The sequence below is a fragment of the Panthera onca genome, chromosome A1 (genome assembly GCF_046562875.1).
Source record: "Panthera onca isolate mPanOnc1 chromosome A1, mPanOnc1 haplotype 2, whole genome shotgun sequence".
Taxonomy (NCBI): Eukaryota; Metazoa; Chordata; class Mammalia; order Carnivora; family Felidae; genus Panthera; species Panthera onca.
The window spans coordinates 15647225-15672954 of NC_138339.1; the positions used below are offsets into that span (position 1 = coordinate 15647225).

The following is a 25730-nucleotide window of genomic DNA, read 5'->3' on the forward strand; positions in this document are numbered from 1 at the left end:
TTTTAAAGTGACTTCTAAAATTATGTAATATTAAAGACAACAATGATGCTAGATCTGAAAATAGTCTTTAAAGGATAATAAATAGAATCACTTAATGAAATCACATTAGAACTTAGGGGTGCTAAGTCTAGTGATTGATTGTTCTCTGAAAATAGTAATAGTTGTATGAAGAAAAGGACAATACTATATATAGGGTTTAGACACCCAGAAAAAAGATACACTTTGTTGTAAATTTAGCCTTTTCTAAAAAATGCATCAAATAGCTTTTCATGCCAGGAGAATAAGGTAATCCACATTTAAAGGAATCTGAGAGTCATCTAGTCATAAAATCTTAGGGTTCTGACATTGTGACACTTTTCTTCATTTTAGAGATGAAGAAAGCATTTATCAATGGCACCCAAATCATTTCTTAGAAAAGCCATAGAGCTTCGGTAGTCAGTGTCAAGGGTAAAACAGAGGAGCCAGACTAGCAAAATGGCACTGACAGGAGAGCATGAACTGGAGAAAACGCCTGAATAAGCTTTCACTTCAACAAAAGGTGGGACATATGGGAAGTCAATGGAAAAAGTCAAGGTCACTGGCCAATATGAAGAGAGTTCAATCCAGGAAACTGATACTAGTGTTTCAGTTTTGGGAGTGAATGTTCACATTCTCAGGAGCTCAATCAGCTCATCCAAGAGCAAGGACTCAGTGCTATTTGCCCACGTTTTTCAATGCTTTCACCTGCAAAGGTGACTATGGACTACCAGGTATGAGTTTCTCCTACTACAACATCTCACTGTATCCTATAAATTTTGAAATTGCCTTGAAGGAAAAAAAAAAAAAAGAAATATATTACCTAAGGGAAAAAAAAATCTAAAAATGGCTCATGCCATCATTACTTTATATTTGGACTTTTAAATGTTTATGTCACAATTCAAATGATCCAATTTTGAATTCTCTGAATAACCTACAAACCAAAGAAACAAAGATTCAAGGAAGGAAATAACCTAAGTTTACTCAAGGTTGTTATTTATCGATTAGGCAATAGATACCTAAAAAAGGTAACATTTATTTCTGGGCATTTTATTTTTTAACGACATATTAAATGGCATAGTGTTTAAATTTTATTTTCTAATTGTTGGTGACATAAAGAAAAACAAGAAATACATTTATATTGACCTTATATTTAGGAAAAGTATTAATTTTATCTACAAACTGTACTAATGCATAGTAGTATCATTGTTGTTATTATTTTTATTATTAATTGGATGTTGAACTTTATCAAAAGCTTCGATTTGCAGTAATGAAATGAATTTTAATATTTTTCCTTTTCATTTGAAAACATTATTTTTTCTGGATTCTCTGAAAACATTTCTTTTATGATATTTCTATGTTCAAGAGAGAGAATATCTGTAATTCAAAATATATCCTTGTCAGATTTTAATATTAAAATTATGCAGAAATTAGATTCCCCCTTTTGGTCTTTTTTAATACAATGTTTTTTCACTATCATTCCAATTATATGTTTTTAATTTTTATTTCTTAAGTGTTTCTTAGCTTATTCAGAGATGCCCTTATTTCCAATGGATTATTTTACTAAGGAAACTTTTGAATTTGCATCTTAGGATCTAGCTTTGTTTTTTTTGTCATGCAGAAAATAATGAGGCCAATCCTTGGCAAATTATTACAACTTGCTTTGTGGCCCTGCATACAATAAATTTTTGGTCAATGTTTTCTGTAACTTTCAAAAGAATGCATGATCTGAAGTTGTTCAGTGCATTATTCTATATTTGTCATTTAATTATGTTATTAATTATGGTCTTCAATCTTCAGCATCCTTACCAAAATCTTATATAATTACTCTATCGGTTTCTTGTAAAAGCATAGTAAAGTCTCAATACAATAATGGGCTAATCTAGTTTTAAATATTTCTATCATTTTTTTCTTTGTTCATTTTGAGGCAACATTGATAAGTGTATATAAATTTAAAATTGTTATTTCTGCCTGGTGCATAAATTGTTTTCATCCCAATGAATGTACCTCTTTATATCTACCAATGTTGTTTGATGAAATGTGTGTGTGTGTGAGTGTGTGTGTAGTTGCATGAATATGTCTACAGCAAGTATGCATATTCAAGTACTTATTCGTTATGTTTTTCTATATGTTTTCTATCAAATTATTTTCCTCTATCACATTGATTTTACACCTCCTTAAACAATATTTAAATGATTTTTTCTTATCTATTTTGACAATATGCATCTTTTGAGTATTTATGTGATTTTATTTCAACATAAATACTAATGTATACTTTCAATTTACATCATTTTAATTTTCTTTCTATTTTATCCATTATTCTATATTTTTTTCTCTTATTTCTTGATTTTTTAAAATTGCAAGACCTCTACCTAGCTACTAGAATTTTGTGCACTACAACTTGTATCTTATTTTGCCTGTTTTGTGTTAAGAGACCATCTATGTATCAGCAGCAAATATGAGAACTTGTCATTCCAATTTTGAGTTTTACAAACTTCACAGGAATTTCTGGATTATGTTGGAATTACTATTGGTTACAAACATCACATTTTATTAGGATTATATTTTAGTTTTAAAATAGTCTTTCTAGGGGCACCTGTGCGGCTCAGTCAGTTCAGCATCTGACTCTTGGTTTTAGCTCAGGTAATGACGTCACACTTTGTGAGTTTGGTCCACTAGGACAGAGGAGGATGCTGCTTGGGATTCTCTGTCTCCCTCTGTCTCTACCCCTTGCTGTCACCCACTCTCAACTGTGTGCTTCTCTCTCTCAAAAATAAATAAACATGAAAAAAATAAATAGACTTCTAGAATCCTTGAAAATAGCTCCTATATGAAAATTTTATTTTCCCTATATTTTTGTACTGTAAAATATAATCCAGCAGGATAAAATCACCTGCAACAATTTGGCAAGTATACGAACTATTTGAAAGTGAACAAATATTTTCATGAACACAGTTAAGATCAAGAAATAGAAATGTAAACATTGCTGTCTTTAGTATTAAGTATCTTTATTACAATTGCCATTAGCTTGTTGGTTACATGTTCTTTTACTATTTTTATTAGTTAATCTAGAGGTTAGAGCATGCACTGTGGACATACAAAATCTGTTATAAAATCGTAGTTTATCAATTTCTCAAATTTTAAGGATCCCAAATTTAAGGAGTTTAGAATATTTTAACTTTATGTGTCTTTCTCACTTATGATCCCTTGTTGCCATGTGTATGATGCATATTTTAAACTCCAGAAAATGTTCTTTTGATTTCTTTCATTCATTGATAACTGATTTTTTATGAATATATGTACTGATTGATTTTGTCTTGGAGGTTCCTTGTGACTTAAACTTACCAATATAGTTATTTTCCTGTTTCTAGCCAATATAATTCTGAGACTGTGTCTTACAGGATGGGATTTTCACATTTTGTTGTCCTAACTATGAGTTTTTCTTGTCTTTATTTCTGAGGGATATTTTTGGTAGAAAAAAGAATTCATGCCTGTCAGTTATTATTTTGCCACTGTTGGGAATTATCTTTCCATTGTTTTCTGGGTTTTATCTTTCTTGTGGAAAAATTAGCTTTTGATATTATTCTTTTAAAGTTATCTTTTAGGGGTGCCTGGGTGGCTCAGTCAGTGTCCAACTTCGGCTCAGGACATGATCTCATGGTCCATGAGTTCAAGCCCCGCATCAGGCTCTATCCTGACAGCTTAGAGCCTGGAGCCTGCTTCATTCTGTCTTCCTCTTTCTCTCTACCCTTCTCCCACTCACACTCTGTCTCTCAAAAGTGAATACAGGTTAAAAAAATTTAAAAATATATATATCTTTTAAAATATTTTTACTTTAAATTAAATTTTCTATTTTTTTTTTGGTAGTCACATATTCATATACAGTTCTAAGAAACACAGAGAGATGCTATGTACCCAGTTTTCCCAACTAGGAACATCTTACAAAACTAGAGTACAGTATTGGGAATACAGATTCTTATTGTAGTTTTAATTCCTGCTTGCCTAATCTTCACTTCAGGTATGGCTAATCTTCTGTTACCAAGAACTGAGAGTCCACATTCAGTGGCTTTATCTTTTACAATCTAAAATTTCCACTTGAAAATTTAACATTTTTCTCATTAATTGTACTTTTATGACGAATGTTAAGAAAATAATTTTAGGATGTGTGCACCCATTTCTGACACAATGAACAGGGTTTAGTAAATAAATCATTATATATCTGTACCATAAAATTCCTTGCTGTTTTTGAAATGGTGATATAGACAAATACCTAACTATCTGAAGTGATCATCTTAAAATATTATCTATATATTATATACTATATTAATTACTGTTATAGTCTAACATAATATGATTAAAATACAATACATTATATAATCTGTAAGTACTTCAGGATATACTTTTCATCCATTTTGTTCTTATCATATTTTCCAATTTTCTTGTGGTCCATGAACATGGAAAAAAGAGTTGTTCATTTATATATACACAAATATCTTCTCAGGAGGGCATTGATAACATAAGCAATGATTACTTTAGCACAGTATTGATTGGGCCTCATAAAAAAATAGGCAATGTTTCTCAGTAGAATAATTTTAGGACAAGCTTTAAAATGATTTAAAGTAGGTCTGGACAATATAGTTAGAGTCATTCTGGTTTACCAAAGACAATAAAGGGGAACAAATGACTCAGCTGGACCTAGATCCTAGACCTTTTCTATCTGGATTCACTTGTGACGAACTTTAAGGTGTTCCTCATGGAATTCATGCCTCCATGTAATCCCTTCCCCTTGAAGTCTGGATGTGACCTGTGATTCGCCTCTGAGAAACAGATATGGCAAAAATGTTGATATATTATTCACCTGATTGTACTGTACTACATTATATTTTATAAGACTGATTGATAACAGACTTCTCAGATCTCTTCCTACTTGTTTGATGAAGTAAATGGGCTACATTAGGGAAGCCCACGGAGCAAGAACTGGGTGCAACATGTCAAGACTCCAGGTAATACTCAAGAGCTGAGGAAAATTCTGAAGCTCTGAGGTCTGTAGCTGAAAGTAATTAAATGCTTCCAATAACCAGGTGAGCTTAGAAGCAATCTCAAGCCTCAGGTAAGATCATGGTCCTGATGGATACCTTGATTCCAGTCTTGGGAAAGACCCTGCAAAGATCCAGCTAAGCCATGAACAGACATCTGACCTACAGAAACTCTGAGGTCATAAATAAGAGTTGTTTTAAGATGCTAAGTTTGTGTACTTTGCTATATAACAGAAAACAAAAAAACAAATGTATATCGCCTGCCAGACGTCTGCTTACTTTATGTGCCACAGCCACACTGGTCTCCCTTCAGAATCACAGTGCTCCTTTAGCCTGTTGCCATGCTACATCCGGACTCGCCACCCAGGTTCAAGCTCTTCTTAACTTCCCCCACTGTCCGTACTCCCTTCATACATAGATTCTCTTCATGTGGTTAAAACCTAACATCGTTTGGTACCAATATTACTCAATGGTCACACACATGTCACTCCTGCAGGCCCTCCAAAGTAGACCAACCAGTGCCTTCTCTGTAATCTAGGCTCACAGCATCAATAGGACTGGAAAGTTCACAGTTTCCTCCTAATTTAATACAGGGCTTCACCCAAAGCATCCAATATAATTCTATGATGGATATATGCACGAATGAATTCATTTTTTGAGTAACATTTGGGATCTGGAGAAAATTCATGTTCAAGGATTCTCAAAAAAAAAATCTATTGGGTACTTAAAATAAAGCTTTATAAAATTATTTCCACTGAGCCCAAAAATAACACTGAGGGATCTTGAGGATTATATATAAAAATAATAGAAAGAGAGCTGCTTGTTTTTCTTCCATCTCAATGATAGGAAGGAAACAATTAACTTACCTGGCCAGGCTTTGAATTTTCACAGACAACAATATCATATTCCCTGGCAAGTTCAGGTGGATTGTCATTGACATCCAGAACTCTAATACCCACTGTCACATGGCTCAGCAAACCAGGATTGTCTGCAAAACACACAGGGATATATTTAGTATTTCTATGCACACTTTGGAGGCTTGGGTTAAAACAAATCTCCCTACTATTGTAGCTTGTCGCCATCTCCATATGCTGCAACAGGACTTTTGGCAAAAGACAACTTTATGATGGCACTCTTTGCGAGAACTCATTAACTTACAGAAAAATGAAAAATGAACACCAAGGCATGACATGCATGCTAAAATGATATTTTGTCATATCAAGGAAATTACATGTTATTCAGGAACTGGAGTGGGAGAAAGTTGTCAGAATTCATTGTATGCTGTCAGAGTCTGAGGGATGAACAATTGGTTTCATCATTAATCTAAGAAAAGCATCGCAGTTGGTAAAAAAAAATACATAATGTTTAAAAAGTTCAGGGTTTCAAATCTAAATAAACTTGGGGAAAATAAAAAGTACAATTTCTTTACACAAATGATAATTTTCTTCTTTTGTTTAAAGTGTATTTATTTATTTGAATGAGAGACAGAAAGAGCATGAGCAGGAAAGGGGCAGAGACAGAGAGAGTATTTTAAGCAGGCTCTGTGCTTTGTGCGAAGTCCAACATGGGGCTCAATCTCATGATTCTGAGATCATGAGCCAAAATCAACAGTTGGACACTTAATCAACTGAGCCACCTGGTGCCCCAGGATAATTTTCTTCTTATAGAAAAAATGCATGCAGTGTGTGATATTAAGTCATATTTGGGGAGAAATAAAGAATAATTTAAATCAGAACTTACCATAGAATTAATATGTAACTCTGGTAGATATAAAAATATTATAGTTAATACTCTAAAATATGTCTTAAACACATATTTTTTAAAAAATCTTCCCATGGGGCGCCTGGATGGCGCAGTCGGTTAAGCGTCCGACTTCAGCCAGGTCACGATCTCGCGGTCCGTGAGTTCGAGCCCCGTGTCAGGCTCTGGGCTGATGGCTCAGAGCCTGGAGCCTGTTTCCGATTCTGTGTCTCCCTCTCTCTCTGCCCCTCCCCCGTTCATGCTCTGTCTCTCTCTGTCCCAAAAATAAATAAAAAACATTGAAAAAAAAAAAACTTTAAAAAAAAAAATCTTCCCATTTTTCAGTAAGTTTATTAATTCTGAGATGGAAGAAAAAGACAAATTTTTGGTTTTATTTACATGTTAGAGCTATTAAATGCAGGATTAATAATTGGAAAACTAAATATATATATTTTATTGCTGATATTTGTTATTACCTTTAAAAACTCCAAAATTAAAAAAAATAGACTAATACATGTAAAAAAGGACTACTAAAAAAGACAAAGTCTAGACCTATTTATAAATTATCAAAGCAGAACATGAGAAGGCAGAAACTAACTATATTGGAAAAAAGGGGATATGGATATACATATATAGAGAGAGAGATACTGAAAATAGTAAGAACATGCATGGAATAAAAAGTGCCAGAAGTAGCTTTAAAAGGAATAGAAAATTTGAGGAGGAGCACAATAACTAAATAAAATCAAATTTCACTTAAAAATAATTTTTCAGGGTACCTGTGTGGCTCAGTCAGTTAAGTATCCAACTCTTGATTTTGGCCCAGGTCATGACCTCATGGTTCCTGAGTTCAGGCCCCATGTCAGGCTCTGTGCTGACAGCAGAAAGCCTGCTTGGGATTCTCTCTCTTTCCCTTTCTCCAAGCCCTTCCCCTGCCTGTGCTCTCTCTCTCTCTCTCTCTCTCTCTCTCTCAAAATGAATAAATAAGCTTTAATATAATAATAATAACATTATTACATTATTAACATTAACATTATTAACATAATAATTAACATTACTATATAATAATAATAATAATTATTATTATTAATGATTATTTCTGGGGATCTGAGTGGCTAAGCCTATTCAGCGTCCAACTCTTGATTTTGGCTCAAGTCATGATCTCATGGTCTTGAGATCAAGTACTCTGTCAGGCTCCACACTAGGCATGGAGCCTCCTGAAGATTCTTTCTCTCCTTCTCCCTCTGCCCCTCCCTCTGCTCCTCTCCCTCTGCCTTCTCTCCCTCTCTCTCTCTCTCTCAAAATAAAAATAAATATTTTTCTAGGGGTGCCTGGGTGGTTCAGTCCATTAAAAATCTGGCTCTTGATTTCGGCTCAGGTGATGATCTCAAGATATATGAGTTGACACACGGCACTGACAGCACAGAGCCTCTCCTTATCTCAGGAGAGATTCAGATTCTCTCTCCTTCTGTCTCTGACCCTTCCCCCCTCTCAAAAATAAGCAAGTGTTAAAAAAATAATATTTTTTTCTAAAGAGAAAAACATCTAGATTATTTTACCTAAAATTAAAGAAACAGGCAATTGCAGTCTTATACATCTCTTTCCAGGAAAACAGTGGAAGAAGAAAATACCCTAAAGCTTGTTTTCCATGGCTTGTGAAATGTTGGTATCAATCCCAGACACTCTCACTGATAAGAGATTTTAGGGGTAAACAGCCTAAACAAGACACTGGTGTGTAAAAATAATATATATACATATAAACGTATATCTGGCAATTTAGTTCCATGCTTGCTTAGTTTAGCATTAAAGGAAAGAAGAAACAAAGGAAGGAAGGAAGGAAGGAAGGAAGGAAGGAAGGAAGGAAGGAGGAAAGGAAGGAAGGAAGGAAAATGCAGAGGAAGAAATGAGGAAGGACGTTTTAAAAAGCACAAAAATTACTCAAAAAGTTAACGCATTAAAAGAGGAACAAAAAAACCCATAATCTCCTCATCACATATGGAAAAACCAAGATTTAGAACACAATATCCATGTATTATAAACACAATGAAACAAAGCAAAACAAACAAATCACAACAAAAACAAAAAACAAAAACTCTCAGTGAACTAGAAACAGAAATGTGCCCTCTCCAACTGATTAAGGGTACATTAAACAAATAACAACAACAAAACAACAGCATACATTATTCTTAATGGTGAAAAACTAACTAGAATTAATTAACAAAGCTATAAGGAAACTAGAAATAAATCTAACAAAGTAAATGAAAGACCTATATGCAAACACTTTATTGAAGTGTTTTATTTAACTTATTTAGACTTCATTAAAGAACATCTAAAGAAATGAAGAGCTCTACCATGTGTGTGGTTAGGAAGACAAAAATAACACAAATAAAACCAACCTTTCCAAATTGATGTGCGTATTGGCTTGCCTGGGTGGCTCAGTTGGTTAAGTGTGGACTTTTGGTTTTAGCTCAGGTCATGATCTCAAGGTTCGTGGGATCAAGCCCCATGTCAGGCTCTGTGCTGATGGCATGGAGCCTGCTTGGGATCCTCTCTCCCTCTCTCTTGGCCCCTCCCCTGGTCTCTCTCTCAAAAGAGTATAAACTTTAACAAAAAGCAAATTGATGTGTATATTCAATGTAACCTATTGAAAATCCCAATGTTCATAGAATTAAAAGCTGATCCTAAAATTTATAATTACTAAGATTATTCAGACTTATATGGAGGAGCACAGTAAAGAATCCTTGCTCTACAATTTACGAGGCTTATTATATGATACCAGTGGCTACACTATTGTCACTATGTAAATCTCTCTCTTACTTTCTAGATGTCATATCTGATTTTTCCCTTGTATTCTTTTATTTCCCAACTAGGTACTTGTTCACCTTTTAAGAGCAGACCAAAGCAATCTGTTTTAGAAATCTGAGGCAAGAATAATTTTATTGGCTCTAGTCATTAGTATCAGCAGCCTTAATTGTCCCTGCATAAATAGTTCTCTGCTCATTTTCCAAGAAGGCAGAATTAGAAGCAAGCTTAGTGTAGTTAGGGATAAAAACAACTGTTTTGTAGGAGAGGATTCTGGAAAGACTACATCTTGAGAAAAGCCTACAACAAAAGAGTTAGGTGTCTGATTGTTTTCAGCCTTTGCCTTCTCAGTGTCCCCACTCTGTCTTGCTCACGACGTCCTCTGGACTGGAATGGCCTTGCACTCATTCCATACCAGAGTCCAGGAAACTCCACTCTTCTAGATGGAAATGGACTCTATGTTTACCAAATATTGCTTTATTAATTCAATGCATAATTACTATTCCTTTCCTTAATGGCGAAAAACATAGTGTTCAGCAGCAAATGACAGATTGTGTTCTGTGGGGAAGCTGAATGGATTCTAAGCTTAGTGTGGTTGGGACTAATGACCTGTGTGCCCTGCCCTGCCACGGCAACCACAGGAGATACTGATGAAGAGATACGAGAAACAGAACGTTGGAGTAAGCTTACTGTCATTACCGATGCAAATCGAATAACTGCTGTCTATTTACTAAATGTCGGATGATTTGTAAAAACTGTGCCTTTAATTCCATAAAATTAGAGGCTGGAAACACACGATGGTTTTGTAGCCACTTGTAGCCTACCTGTGTACATTCTGGTATTTTCTGCTCAATAATAAAATTAGCTAATTCTAAATTAGCAAACTGGCAGGTGCCTTTGGGTTCCTCTTTCTTATTTCCCATGGCCCTTGAGTTAGTATGTTACCCTTCAAATGACAATAACTGTACCTATAAAATGTGTACATGTTCAAGTGTGTTAGAAGCATTTTTCTCTGGCAAAAATTAGATAATGTTCCTGAAGTTCTTAATGCAACGTTTCTGTTATTGCTATTATTACTTTTGTCTTCATGCTTTATTTCTAGAAATTGATGTTTTTAATTGATGTATAATTGACATAGAATATTACATGAGTTTCAGGCGTACATCAAAGTGATTTGGCAATTATATATATTACAAATTGCTCACCAGGATAATTGTAGTTACCATCTGTCATCATACAAAGTTATGATAATATTAGTGGTTACATTCCTCGGGCTTGAATTTTCACTCCTGTGACTTATTTATTTTATAATTTGAAGTTTGTACTTTTTAATCCATTTCACCTGTATCGCCTACCCACCCCACCCCGTACACCTTCTTCCTCTCTGGCAACCACCAGCTCTTTCTCTGTATTTAGGAGTCTGTGTCTGTTTTTTCTTGTTTCTTCAATTTTAAGTCTTGTGATGGCAGAGTAAATATACTGAAATCAGACGAATTTAAGTATGAATCCCCTTTTCCAGCACTCTTTAGGAAAGTGAAATTTGTAAAGGTATTTATTATTTCTATACCTTGATTACTTAACGTGGTATCCGTTATTTGACTTCCCAAATTGTGTTTCTGAGAAACAATTAACAAAGTCATGTAAATTTTACAACACTGATCCTCAGAGAGCAGACCGCACATCTGAATCCTTTCTGAAGATCACAAACAAAACAGAAACAAAACTTACAGCATGCTGGCGATCCTATACATTTCCATTCCAGCAGAAACTACACTATAAAAAATCACCCATGCTTCATGTAATGCCAATATAAATGCAACTCCATGAGCAGAATGCCCTCCATGAAGATAGGGATTCAGTGAAAGTATTGGCGTAGGATATTTCAATGCAATTGCAAGCTTGATACTATGATTTTTAGAGAATTTTCCATGACTTGAGGAACAATCCATTCTATCCAGTGAGTTTATTTGAAAAGTCTGATACGTGCATGCCACTCTGATTAGTTCACTAATAGAATGGACCGTCCTTTTGCATTTTTAAGGGGGTGAGCAATGAAAGGATAATAAATTTTTCCTCATCAGATACAATCAGAATATGAAAGTGGTTCATTAATTACAGCAAATCTGTTAACATACGACAACATTAATGAAAATCATATGTATATATTTCAAATATTTGTATTAAAATATCTGAATATCTTATCATTCACTGATCTCTAAACTGTGAGGTACAGATAAGGCCTTATTTCTGAGCATAGATCTGCTGCTTGGGGTTCAACTTCACCATTCTTGAAAGAAATCCCACTCACTGCAGCATTTATGGGCTCCGAATTTATTCCAAGTGAAGGAAGCACATGAAAATATGTTCAAAGAAGTTTTAAGCACAGCAGCATTATAATGAAACTCCCTGAAATTTTATAATAGTCTTATTTTTCTCCAAAATGACAACTCTTTGTTGTTGTTGTTGTTGTTAGTTAAAATCACTTTTATCAAGTCTTAGGAAAACTTAAGCTTGAATTACACAAATCCTGATTCCATTATGCACATATCTGACATCACTTGGTATAATAATTTAAATAAATGAAATAATTACAAAGACAAGTTTATCAGGATTTGAAAAAGAAATTCAGGAAGTAAACTTTGGATTTTGGCCAGGATATAGCAAATGATACCAGACTAAACTGCTTATTTAGAGGCTATAGAACTGAAAATATAGAACTGAAAATAGACAGTGAAGAACTATGCTTCCTGAGAGAAGAGAGAGGCCTAAGCTCCCAAGATCTCCTCCAGCTTTGATATTACATTCATCATAACCACATGGGATATAGTCCAGGGAGGAAAGGCTAGTTGTTTAACATTCAAAAATCAATGAATATCATTCACCACACACACATAATTATTTCAATAGATGCAGAAAAGAGATAACAAAACATAACGCCTGTATTTGATTTCAAGAAGGAAAAAAAAAACTCAGTAGATTAAGAAGAGAAGAGGTTTCCTTAACCTGAATAATTGTATAACAAAACCTACAATTGTCGTACTTATAAGGGAAAGATTGAATCTTTTTTAATGTTTTATTTATTTTTAAGACAGAGAGAGCATGGGTGGGGAAGGGGCAGAGAGAGGGAGACACAGAATCCGAAACAGGCTCCAGGCTCTGAGCTGTCAGCACAGAGCCCCACGTGGAGCTTGAACTCACGAGCTGTGAGATTATGACCTAAGCCAAAGTCGGACGCTCAACCTACTGAGCTACCGGGACTCCCTGAAAGATGAATGTTTTAACTTAAGGATCAGAGAAAACGAAAAAAGGCAGGGATACATTCTGTAGCAATTCTCCTGAGAATCATGTGAAAGCAATTAGACAGAAAAAGAAATAAATGTTATGTCAATTGCAAAGTGAGAAACAAATCTATATTTCACAGATGAACATCTGTGTAGAAAAGACCAACTAATCTACAAAAAGCTACTGCCACTAGCTTATATTTATTTCTATGACAATTAAAATAAACAAACAAATACCAAATTTATATAATGTGAAAAAAATATAACCACATAAAATATGCTCTATATCTGCATGCTAAAACCTATAAATATTGGTTACATAAATTTAAAATACGTACAGGTGCCCGAGTGGCTCAGTCAGTTAAGCGTCTGACTCTGGTTCAGGTCATGATCTCACCGTCCGTGAGGTCAAGCCCCACATTGGGCTCTGTGCTGACAGCTCGGAGCCCGGAGGCTGCTTCAGATTCTGTGTCTCCCTCTCTCTCTGCCCCTCCCCTGCTCATGCTCATGCTCTGTCTCTCTCTCTCTCTCAAGAAATAAACATTAACAATTTTTCTTTTAAATACAAAAAAATAAAATACTTAGATAACTAGAAACATACATTATGTTCATAGATAAAAGGCTCAATAATTTTGAGATACCCATTCTCCTAAACTTGAACTACAGATTCAATGCAATATGAATAAAAATTCTAGCTTATATTGTTGAAGAATTGATAAGCTGATTCTAAAACGTACCTGAAAAAGAAAATGTCCTAAGTTAGCCCAAACAATTTTGAAAAAAGAAGAAAGATGCTGAACGTACTTTCTGATTTTAAGTGTTGCTAAACAGCCACAATAATCAAGACCATGGTATTAGCATAAGACTATATATGTGTGTGTGTGTTTTATATTACATTATATATCATATCATATTATTATCTGCTGATATGATTAATGGTACATACAAAAGAGAGTCCAGAAATTAATCAAAACATTAATGGTCAACTATTAGTGGACAAAATTAACAGATTATTTATTTTATTATTTTTTAATGTTTACTTTTGAGAGAAAGAGAGACTAAGCATGAGCAGGGGAGGAGGAGAGAGAGAGGGAGACACAGAATCTGAAGCCAGCTCCAGGCTCTGACCTGTCAGCACAGAACTCAATGTGAGGCTCAAACCCATGACCTGAGCTGAAGATCATGACCTGAGCTGAAGTCAGACGCTTAACTGCCTGAACCACACAGGCACCCTGACACAATTATTAAATAGAGAAATAAGAGCATTTATAACAAATCGTCAATCAAGTGGAAATTCATATTTGAAGTAAATTAAACTTGACCCTTACATCTTAGGCTTTTTGTTGTTGTTGTTGTTTTTATGTTTATTTATTTTTGAGAGACAGAGAGGGTGTGCGTGAGCAGGGGAGAGGCAGAGAGAGAGGGGGGAGAGAGAAAGAATCCCAAGCAGTCTCTGTGCTGCCAGTGCAGAACCCAACAGTGCAGAGTTCCAGGGGCTGGAACTCACTCACAAACTGTGAAATCATGACCTGAGCCGAAAACAAGAGTCAGACATTTAACCAACTAAGCCACTCAGGCGCCCCAACACTTATATCTTATCATGTATATAAAATACTACTCAAAGTAAACCACCGAACAAAATATAAAACCTTAAATTTAAATATATAAGAACAGATAGGTTAATATTTTGTTACCTTGTGTTTACTAAAGAATTCCCTAAAGTATGTTCAGATTCATAGAAAGATATTAAAACATCTTTTCTTAAATGTTTACAATTTCAAGTAACACACAAGCTGAGACTTTAGGACAGTTAATATAATTTTGGAACTGAATGCAAACATATTTTAGGGTGGAATTTTTCTGCATTAAACAAAATATTAAGTAAGAACTTTAACTCATATATTAAAGAAGCATAATAAATTCTGGGTCAATCATATGTATTTATTATAAACATGTTAAACATTCTCTCTTTGAAAAACATTTGAGAATACTTCGAAGAATATATTATATGCTCCTGGTATGTGCACCAATTACATATATTGAGAACATTTATATTTACAATAGGAAACATGTACAGGATATGTTATATCAGCAGTATCAATAATACATGAAGCTATAAAAACTGAAAACAATCAAAATGCATTGGACTTTTTAAGCCCAGATTAAAAAAGATTGATTTTTTCATCATAGTAAAGATAGAAAAACAAAAACAAACAAACAAACAAAAAACTTCGGCTGTATTTCTTTACCTGGATGGATCTCATAATAGCACTGATTAAAAAAAAAAAAGTTAATATAATATTAACCCATTTATAATATATAATATCCATGTACCAAAGATGTAGTTATATACATAAATATGGAAATATAAATGTCCAAAACATATTTGGTAAAACGATAAAGAAAAGAAAGGGACAAAATAATACAAAATTCAATATTGATGAGCTCTGGTTGGAATAAAGAAGGATGTAATAGTGTATTTCAAGCTTATTGCTTTGAGGTAAGGGCTCTTAAATTGGTGTTCAATTTATTATTTAAACGGATTACATACTTGATATATCAATATATTTGATATATATTGTAATTCTAATTGGAAAACATTTGGTACAATTACTTAAATTTATTCAAATATTAACAGAGATAGATGTGTGTATACATAATGTACACATGCCCCACATATGTATACACATTTTCATTCATTATATCAAGTTATGTTTTAATTTCTAACTAAGGACAATTTTCATAGTTGAGTTATCAATGTCTTCCTTATGAGTTGTGAAATTTGTGCTTTTATAAAACTTTCTCTATTTCCAAAGTCTTAGTGTGTTAACCAACATTTCAAGTTTCATTTTTGTCTTCTACATACTACAATTACTTATTTTGGTTCGTTGTGATGTAGATAAGTTTACTTTCATTTCGCGAGCCAGATTCATAATTGTGTCTTCATCCGTTTGTTCAAGTGTCCATCCATTCTCCCTACTGACTGGCACGCAACCCAGCCTTGTAGCACCTGACTGTGTGGTTCTTAGAAAATACAGCTTGTGTCAACACGGGTTTTAAGTTGCTCTGTGGTTTAGTATGTCATTAATTGTTACTATATTTTGCTCTGTGTGCTTGAAAATTATATTTGTTCTTTAAATTTACTCATTGGCAGATAATCAAATATCAAGTGCTTTTATTTTGTTCCATGAAACACTTTTATAATTACTGCCTTTTTTGGTCTAATTCATAAAACATGTCTGAGAGAGGTCTATTAACTGTTTCCTGTAAGATTATGTTTTATTTACTTTAAAGATAGTTTATTAGGCTCATAGAAGTTTCAAATTATTATATCACTTTGATGACATATACTATATGTCAGTATGGCAAGACCTTCTCATCATCACGATAGCTTTTTGTTTTAAAGTATATTTTGTTTAACACTAACAGTTCTAATACTAACAGTTTTGCCAGATTTCTTTTGCTTAGAATTATCTTTTTATTACTGTATTCTTTTATTTTAAAACTATCCACACCTCTATATTTCATATGAGCCTATTACAAGTACCATAAAGATGATTTTCTTACTTTGCTTCAGTATGTTTTCCTTTTTTTTTAAACAGGAGAGTTTATTATAATTATACCACTTTGGTTACTAATATATATTTTTACCACTTTATTGTATGCTTCAAACTTGTCCTAATATTTTGTCTTTATCCCTTCTAATATTATCTTCCAGCATATTGTTTAAGGTTTTATCCTTGTTATGTCCTCTCTGTAATTTTAAATATGTATACTAAATTTCTTTCCTTTTTTAACTCAGAAATATTAACATGCTTGGGTATCTCGGGAAAATATAAGAACAATCAACATCTTTACTCTTTTTCTAAATACTGTAATAACTTTTTAAAAAAAAAATTTTAAATGTTTATTTTTGAGACAGAGACAGAGCATGAATGGGGGAGGGGCAGAAAGCCAGAATCCAAAGCAGGCTCCAGGCTCTGAGCTGTCAGCACAGAGTCCGATGTGGGGCTTGAACCCATGGACTGTGAGATCAAGACCTGAGCTGACGTTGGACACTCAACTGACTGAGCCACTCAGGCGTCCCTGTAATAACTTTTTTTAATGTTTGTTTGTTTTGAGAGAGAGAGAGAGAGAGAGAGAGAGAGAGAGAGAGAGTGAGAGAGTGCACTTGTGTGGGGGTGGGGCCGAGAGAGAGGAGAGAGACAGAACCCCAAGCAGGCTCCACACTGACTGTGGAGCCCAACACGGGGCTCGATATCATCATCTGAGATCATGAGGTCATGACCTGAGCCAAAATAAAGAGTTGGACACTTAACCAACTGAGCCACCCAGGGAACCCCACCATTGTAATAACTTTTAAATGTTTCAATTTGGATCAAGTTTCTCACAAGTTTATACCTGTAAGTAATAATGATAATATTGAGAAGATGATGATGATACTTATGGGTTTGTTAATCTATCAAATTTGACGTTTTGTTATTACAAAGAAAGGTGTCCTCATGTGTACCATTTCCTTTGTCATCATTCCTTATTGAATCTTAAACCGTCCTTTGGAGATAATTTTATTTCTTTTTAATAAATTCTTTAATAGCAGTGTAAACTTTCTCATATTGGTTGTTTGAAATTTTTTCTGTATTACGCATTTTCTGTTTCTATTGTCACAGAGTTATTGAGGCCAAGGTGATCTAAAATGATTTGTAAGAAGTATCATATACTCAATTTTCTAATGGGTAGAACTTTCACATTTTCATCCCCCTGACCCAGAACTAAAGTGAAAACTGAAGATACACATTACCTCTATCCTGTAGTCGGCAGGGCGTGTGTGTGTGTGTGTGTGTGTGTGTGTGTGTGTGTATCTATTTTGGGTCACTCATTATGAGTGCCATGTTTTGGAACCTTACTTTATTTGGGAATATTTATCTTCCTTACAAGAGAGCTACATGGTATTATTTATTTAAAAGGGATATTCAAGTAGCTCTCTAGATAATAGATTAAAAGAGGCTAGGGTTAAGTGCAAAATATCATTCAGGAAGCTATTGGAGTATTCCAGCTGAGGGCTGATGCTTATTTGGACAGGGATGGGAAAGAGCAAAATGTGATGAAGCGGTTGACTTATGCATACTTTTTAAAGTATAGCTGATGGAAGTTTCTGGTGAGTTGGATGTATAGCATGAGAGAAAAAGAGGAGTCAAATATGACACTGAGTGATTTCATAAGCAATCTGGACTAAAGCCATCACTATTGTGATAGTTAATTCCCTGGAGGAGTGGATTTAGGGAGAAATTGGATTTTGAGCAAAATATTTACTTGGAGCTTTCTGAGTTTGAGATCTCCTAGAGGAGTTATTAAGCATCTAATATGGATTTCAAGGGAAAAGCGGATGTGTATTTCCATTTGAGAGTCATCTACATGTAGGTGTTATGCAAATCCACTAGACTGAATGATGTTACATGGGCAATAACTCCAGGTAAATCCGAAGTTTGAAAATCAGAATGCCCCACCATTCAATGAATGGAGAGATGAGGAGGAACTATGAAGCACACTGAGATAGAAGAATGAGCAAAGGAAGAAAAGCATCTGGAGAATGCTGAGTCCATAAGCCAAAGAAAGAGCCTGTGTCTTGAAACAGTTGTCAGTTGTACCAAATGTTGCCGCTTTGCTGAACAAATGGAGGAGAGAATTATACTTTATAGTTTGGAATATGGAGGACAGGTATCATTTTGGTGAAGTCAAAGAGGCAAGTCTTTGTAGAGTGGATTTGAAAGAGACTGGGAACAGAGAATTCAGGGTGTGAATATAGGCAACCCTTTCAAGGAGTTTATCAGGAAAGGGAACACTAAGGTTGTATCTGAAGAGAAACACTAGATCGAGGTAGGTTTTCAGTTTTTGTTTAAGTTTTATTTTCAGATAGAATATAAAGCCTATTTTTGAGGACAGAGGAATTATGTATCAGACAGGGGCAAATGAAGATGTGGGGAGGAAATAAATGACAGTGCATAGACTGAGGGTGAACAAGAAAGGTCAGGATTTCAGGCGTACACGGAGGGGTGGTCATAAGCCTGGAATGGAGTGTTCACTCCCAGTAACCTGAAGGGAGATAGATTTAAGGAAACTAAGGACCACAGTATTAGTTAGGTTGGTAGACACAATGGCAGGACGCTGTGGAAACCCTTTCTTGATTGTTATTATTGAATAAGAATTAGAGAAGCAAGATTATCTGAGGTATGCAAGGAACCTGGCAAAAGTTTTGGAAATTTGAGGAGCAAGGAGAACTACAAGATAAATATCTAGCACTGCTGTACAGAATTGTTTCAGTGATCCAAGTTCCTTTGGAATGAAGAAATTTGTTCTAATGCTTCTAGAATTTGATACTGATATCGGGATAGTGCAATGTCTAAGAATTCAAATGTATCAACATTTGAATAGATGCAAGATGTCAGAATAGAATAGAATATATATCATAATTTCCTCACCAAAATTCTCCCCATGGGTAGAACTCAAGAGGTTTCAATGGAATTGCCTACAAGTAAAGATCAAAAATGGGCCTGGAAGGTCCTGAGCTAATGTGAATAACCCCACACATTTTGCCATAATTCATCTCCTTATGGGCACATATTATGTGTTAAATACAATTTTTTTGAAAAAAAGTCAATGGTGATTAGTTGAAACCTAATTGGAACAATATTTTTAATGGACATCTGAAGGGATAATTTATCTCACTCTGGATGTGAATGAGGATGAGTGCAACCCAATTTAAGGTAGCATTCATCCTGTGACCATATTGAAAGTTAGCATAGTACTTGGTGCTTGTTACTATAAATTGACAGCTCTAAAGCAAAACATGAAATAAAAAGGAATGCAGAAAAGGGAAAAATATATCACGGAGAAATAAAGACAGGGACCCGATCAACATAACTCTGAAGCCTAATTTACCTGTGAAGTTTAAGGTATGTGGGCCGATACATTTCTTTTAAATCTTAGAACAAATTGAATTAATTTTACATATTTTGTAGTTCTCTGTTCCATGGCAACAGGTAACTAATACGCAGACATATACATGCATAAACATATATTTCATGGAAGTATTTTATTGTATTACTTTTGATCATTAGTTAAAGAAAACCAATTTGTTTGGTGTTCTTCCTTTTATGTGCTAAGGAAAAAGTGTCAAATAAGATCCTTTTGTGTGTTAGGTGAAATTACTAATACGAACACACTTGTGAAAGGCGAATTTCATATATCAAAATAAGCACACTGACAATAGCAAAATAATATGTAGAACCTCGAGAGACTTTAACCACCCACTCTTCAGTGATGGAATTTTGTATTGCTTCATGCTGCTGCTAACAAAATTTTATTTCAGATTAAAAAGCAACAAGGATGAATTAATAAAATCTAAATTTAACTCCCATCACCCAAAGTTACAATTGGATTAAATTTGAAATTTGTAGATCCTAATCTTTGAATATGTTTGCACAAAAATTGAAAAAAAAAAAAAACTAAAAAGATTGAATAAATACAGTAAAACATTGGACTGTGAGTTACTTGTTCTGTGAGTATTCTGCAAGATGAGTAAACATTTCTAGTAAATTTTAACTTGATAAATGAGCAATGTCTTGCAATATGAGTAGTACATGATGCTGAGTATCACATGATCACAACTGAGCCAATGGTTCTTCTCTCTCTCTCTCTCTCTCTCTCTCTCTCTCTCTCCCTCCCTCCCTCCCTCCCTCCCTGCAGGATTGTGGGTGATTGTCTCCCATGTTCAGATGCTTGTTCTCAAGCCGCAGTGTTTGACACAAATCAGTGACTTTTCAGAACGCTGGAAGGAGCCCACAACTGGCACTAGTATATTTTTTGTCACTTCAAAGCATCTATGGACAGTCCTTTGCTTTTCCATCCAAGAGTAAGCTGAGGAATGCTTTGCTTCATGCTAGGTCAGGCTGCCTGCAGATATAGACCCTTTCTTCTGCTGCCTTATTGCCATTTACATTAAATACAGTATATGACAAGAAAGAGTTTATTAATAAAGTCAACATCCATGTGAGCATATATAATGGCCTCCATGAAGAAAAAGATTCCAGTGAGTAAATAGACAGCAGTGATTCCATTAGTAATCATGAAAGTTGTCCTACACAATAACCCTCTTCTCTTGTCTCACATCAGCCACGAAGGTTTTCAAAAGTAAGTGCAGGTTAATTTACTTATGTCTCTTTATATTTTGTATTTTCTTTTTTAAAATTTGTTTTAATGTTTATTTATTTTTGAGACAGAGACAGAGTGTGAGCAGGAGAGGGACAGAGAAAGAGGGCGACACAGAATCCAAAGCAGGCTCCAGGCTCTGAGCTGTCAGCACAGAGCCCAATGTGGGGCTGAAACTCACAGACTGCTAGATCATGACCTGAGGGGAAGAGGGATGCTTAACCAATTGAAACACCCAGGCATCCCTATAGTTTGTATTTTCTTTATTATTTTGTATTATATTAGAGTATTATGATCATGTTTATATGAGTATTTTTGGGTTGTGGAATGAATCATCTGAGTTTCCCTTATTTTTTATGGGGAATTGGCTTTGATATACAAGTGCTTTGGATTACAAGCATGTTTCTGGAACAAATTATGCTCGCAAACCAAGGTCTTACTGTAAACAGCATGTAAACTTTGGTTTCTGGACTGTTATGAACATAATTTGTTTAGAGAAATCAAACAGCTGAGGTGAATACTGTAACAATGCACAAAACAAACAACGTTATTGTTTTAACTTGTGAACTCTGGTAAGAGCGGAACCTTTTGGACTCATCAGAAGTATATATTACAGTAGCACATCCCTGGATTTTGCCAACAGCTATCAGCAAGGAATGAACAATAGGGGATCCCATTTTGGTGTATTGATCAGGTGAAATAAACTCTCATATTCAGGGCACAGAATAAGGACAAATAGGATATTTAAGGCAAAATGGGAAATATATATAGTTTAGTTACCACAATGAAGTATTTGGCAATTAAAGTAGATCCAGAAATGAAGGACAAACAATATTCACGTATTTAAAACAGCTTGATGTGTCAGGAAATATTCTTAATATTTGTGAATGCTATGATAAACAAAGATAAACTAGACCTGATTCCTAGATTTGAGATGTTCACAATCTAGTAGAGGTGAAAAGTATTACAATAAAATATGATAAATGTTATACTTAAATCCAATAAGTGATAAGTGCTCTATGAAGGCAGGCACCAAGTGAGAGCATAGGAGGAACTGTAAAATCTGCCTGAGAAGTTGAGCAAAGTTTCACAGATGCTGTGACATATGAACTAGTTCTTAAAAGTAAATAGATGTTTGTAAAGCAGAACAAAAGGGGAAGAAGGCATTGGCAGAGGAACGGATTATAAAATTATTGAAAGAACATGAGGATCTGTGATTAAAAGTGCCATAGACAATTTTTCTGAGAATGAAGCTGAGAACAGACAGGGCTGAGTTTTATAAAGAAAAGCCACACATGTTCTATGCTGTGTTAGTTTCTTAGGCACGCAGGGCATGTGTGTGTACTGATGTCTTTGGGATTAGTCCTAAATGGAGCTATGACATAAGTTAAATTGTGATTGGAAGGAAGCAATGTTTCTTAAAATCAATTTACATTAGAATTGCATAAGTCATGAGGGCACCTGGGGGGCTCAGTCAGCGGTGGTTGAGCTTCTCCTCTTGATTTCAGCTCATGTCATGATCCCAGGGCCCTGGGACCGAGCCCAAGGTGAGCATGGAACCTACTTAAGATTTTCTCTCTCTCTCCCTGTGCCTCTCCCCAGTGCTCCCTCTCTCTCTTTTTAAAATAAACTTAAAAAAAAAAAGAAAAAAGAATCCCATAAACCAGTGGTTCTATAACAAGCATGGGTGAAAACTACCTAGGGAGCCTAATAAAACCCTAGATACTGGACTACGTAAGTCTCTAATTCATGGTGTGCCCAGATAATTGGTCAGACAGTATTCTGTTTGTTTCTATGAGGGTGATTTTAAATTAACATGGAAATTGGTAGACATAAGTAAAGCTGATTGTTCTTCATAATGTGAGTCAGCCAGGCCTTATCCAATCAGTTAAAGACCTTCAAAGAAGGAAAGGCTGACCCTCCCTTGAATAAGAGAAAATTCTCTTGCCTGATTGCCTTTAAACTGAGATAAAGACTATTCCTGGTTTTGGCTTTTAGACTTGACCTGGGACATTGGCTCTGAAGATTTTGGATTTCCCAGCCTCCATGACTGCCAATTCCTTATAATAAATCTCCTTATTGGTTCTGAATCCTTCTGGTCTTGAATCCTACTGGTTGTGTTCCTCTATAGAACCCTGACTGATACAGGCACAGCTGGACACAGAATGCAGGCTAACCTTTACTCATCCTTCATCTCAAAACTGAACCCATGCATTTTCCTTCTCTATGAAACCTTTGCTAATTCCCCGGGAGAGCTTAAGCTACCATGACTTTATGTTTCCTAACCCCTAAAAACCTTATGGCCACAGTGATTATCCATAATGCAATTACATATTTATCTTGTCTTCTGCGTGAGATTCTTGAATTCCTCAAAAGTGAAGTAGGGTCCTCAATGTCTTTAGTGCCTAACATATGACAAGCTTAGCAAGTATCATTTATTAATACATCTGGAGTGAGTTAATTAATACATATTTTAGGATAGAAATGATAAATTATACCATACCAAAGTACTAGAGGTCTTGCGAAGAAAGGAGAAAATTCAAGTGAAAATATGACCAAGAAAGCAGGGAGAGATCAGAAATGAACAGTATTAGCTGGATTTTGCTATTAGTGAGTTAAGACCATAATACCAGGTTCTGAAGAGTAGTGGGGACAAAAATATGCATTATCTTGAGTTTAGGCATAAACAAGTAAATGTAGGAAAACAGTAGCTATTTAGTGGAGAAAAATATATTAAGAATGATTTATTGAGGGCCCACTACTGCCACTATTCTAACAGGGAGTCACATAAGGGGAAGAGTAGGCCATGGCATGCAAGTTTGAAACAATATTTACTCTCTAGTAGAAGGAACAAGCTTTCATCTTTTTTCAGGTATTTTAGGGTCGTCATAGGCAGAATTCTAAAGATGGCAGCATGAGATTCCTGTTTCTTGGTTATTCAATCAAACATGAGTCTAGATTCGGCTGTGTAAGGGTTTTGTTGATGTTGTTCAAGTCCCAATTCAGTTAACTTTAGAATAAAGGGATTATCTGGGTGGGCCTGACCCAATCAGGTGAACTCCTTTGAAAACAGAGTCTTTCTCCAGCTGGTAGCAAAAGAGAAAGTCAAAGAGATTCAAAACATGAAAAGGACTCAATACACTGTTGCTCCTTTGAAGAAGGTAAGGACCACATGAGAAAGAATGCAGGCAGTCTGGAGAAGAAAGCTGCCCTTGCTGAGGACAGGAAGAAAATGGAAACCTCATAACTACATCCTAAGCAAGTAGACTCTGGCAACAAGAAGAATGAGATTAAAGCAGATTCTTCCCCAGCCTCTAGATAAGAACCCATCCCAGCTGACACCTGACTTCAGTCTTACTGGACCCTATACAAGGAATCTAGTGGAACCCTCCTGGACTTCTCACCTATGGAAATCATGTGATTATTTGCTACCCAAAAATAGAAATGTAATGGAAATGACTAAATAGCTATATTATGGATCATATGAATGGAAGGCATTGTTACTTGTACAGAAATATTCCACGTATTTAGTGAGAAAGTACTCTTCTCCAAGAACTGTGATATGTGATGAGAATACAACTCTTTCTATTTCTCTAATCAAAGACAGCTTACTGCATTTATCTAATTCTTAGTGTCTTCTTTAAAATCATGGAGATAATCGGGGTGCCTGTGTGGCTCAGCTGGTTGAGTGTCCAACTTCGGCTCGGGTCATGATCCTGCAGTTTGTGAGTTCAAGCCCTGCGTCGGGCTCTGTGCCTGGAGCCTGCTCCAGATTCTGTGTCCCCCTCTCTCTCTGCCCCTCCCCCGCTCTTGTTCTGTTTCTCTCTCTCTAAAATCATGGAGACAGTCTTATGTCACAGAATGCATTTTTAAAATACATAATAAAATAAACCTCAATCAGTGAAAATATCTGTCCAAAACTTGATGCAATGAACATCAGCTTCCCTAAAGGGCCATGTTAGAAAGAGCACAGCTCTCAGAACCAAACTATCTGGATTCATATTTTGTATGAGTCTCGATTTCCTTATCTATAAAGTGAAAATAATGCCTGTCCTCTCTATTTCAGAGATTTTTGTTAGGATGATGTGTCTGTGAAAGTTGACCATACAAAAGCGAGATATCTTTTAGCTATATTTAGCAGCAGTGGGGAAGGCTTTCATGGACCAGACTCATGCTTTATGCCTTTACCATGTGACTGGGCAGCTGAGTTGACCTAGAACCAAAGAAGAAAAGAGAGCAGAATCGAACACCATGTAAATAAGAGCTGCATGCCATTTGGACCCTACTTACATGTTCAGAGACCCACATGCATTTTTATGCCACCCTATACTCTCACATTGATCCCTTAGCAAGTGGCCCATTCAGCTGAAGAAAGGGATTCTTTTTAGTTTTTTATGTTTTTCTGTGCACAGACGTGGTTTGCTCTCATATACTCTTAAATCCTAAATCCTGGTGCACTGCTTCATCTGCCCAGAAGGGGCATCTTTCTCTTACTTGCACAACACTTAAGGTAGGCTAAACAAAAAACAAAAAACAAAACACACACACACACATACACACACACACACACACACATATATATATAGTACTTTAAACTATAAGCTTCTAGGGGCACCTGGGTGTATCAGTCGCTTAAGCCTCTGAATTGATTTTG

General features: G+C 35.3%; 1 protein-coding gene across 3 annotated transcripts in view; it reads right to left on the reverse strand.

The window, feature by feature from the left end:
• CDH18 (cadherin 18) overlaps positions 1–25730 on the reverse strand; it is a 489837-nt gene that overhangs the window by 33779 nt on the left and 430328 nt on the right. For all 3 annotated transcript variants that reach the window (XM_060634390.3, XM_060634394.3, XM_060634393.3), the window contains exon 9: positions 5918–6039. In XM_060634390.3, coding sequence (XP_060490373.1) covers positions 5918–6039 — 122 coding nt within the window. The remainder of the gene's footprint in view (positions 1–5917; positions 6040–25730) is intronic.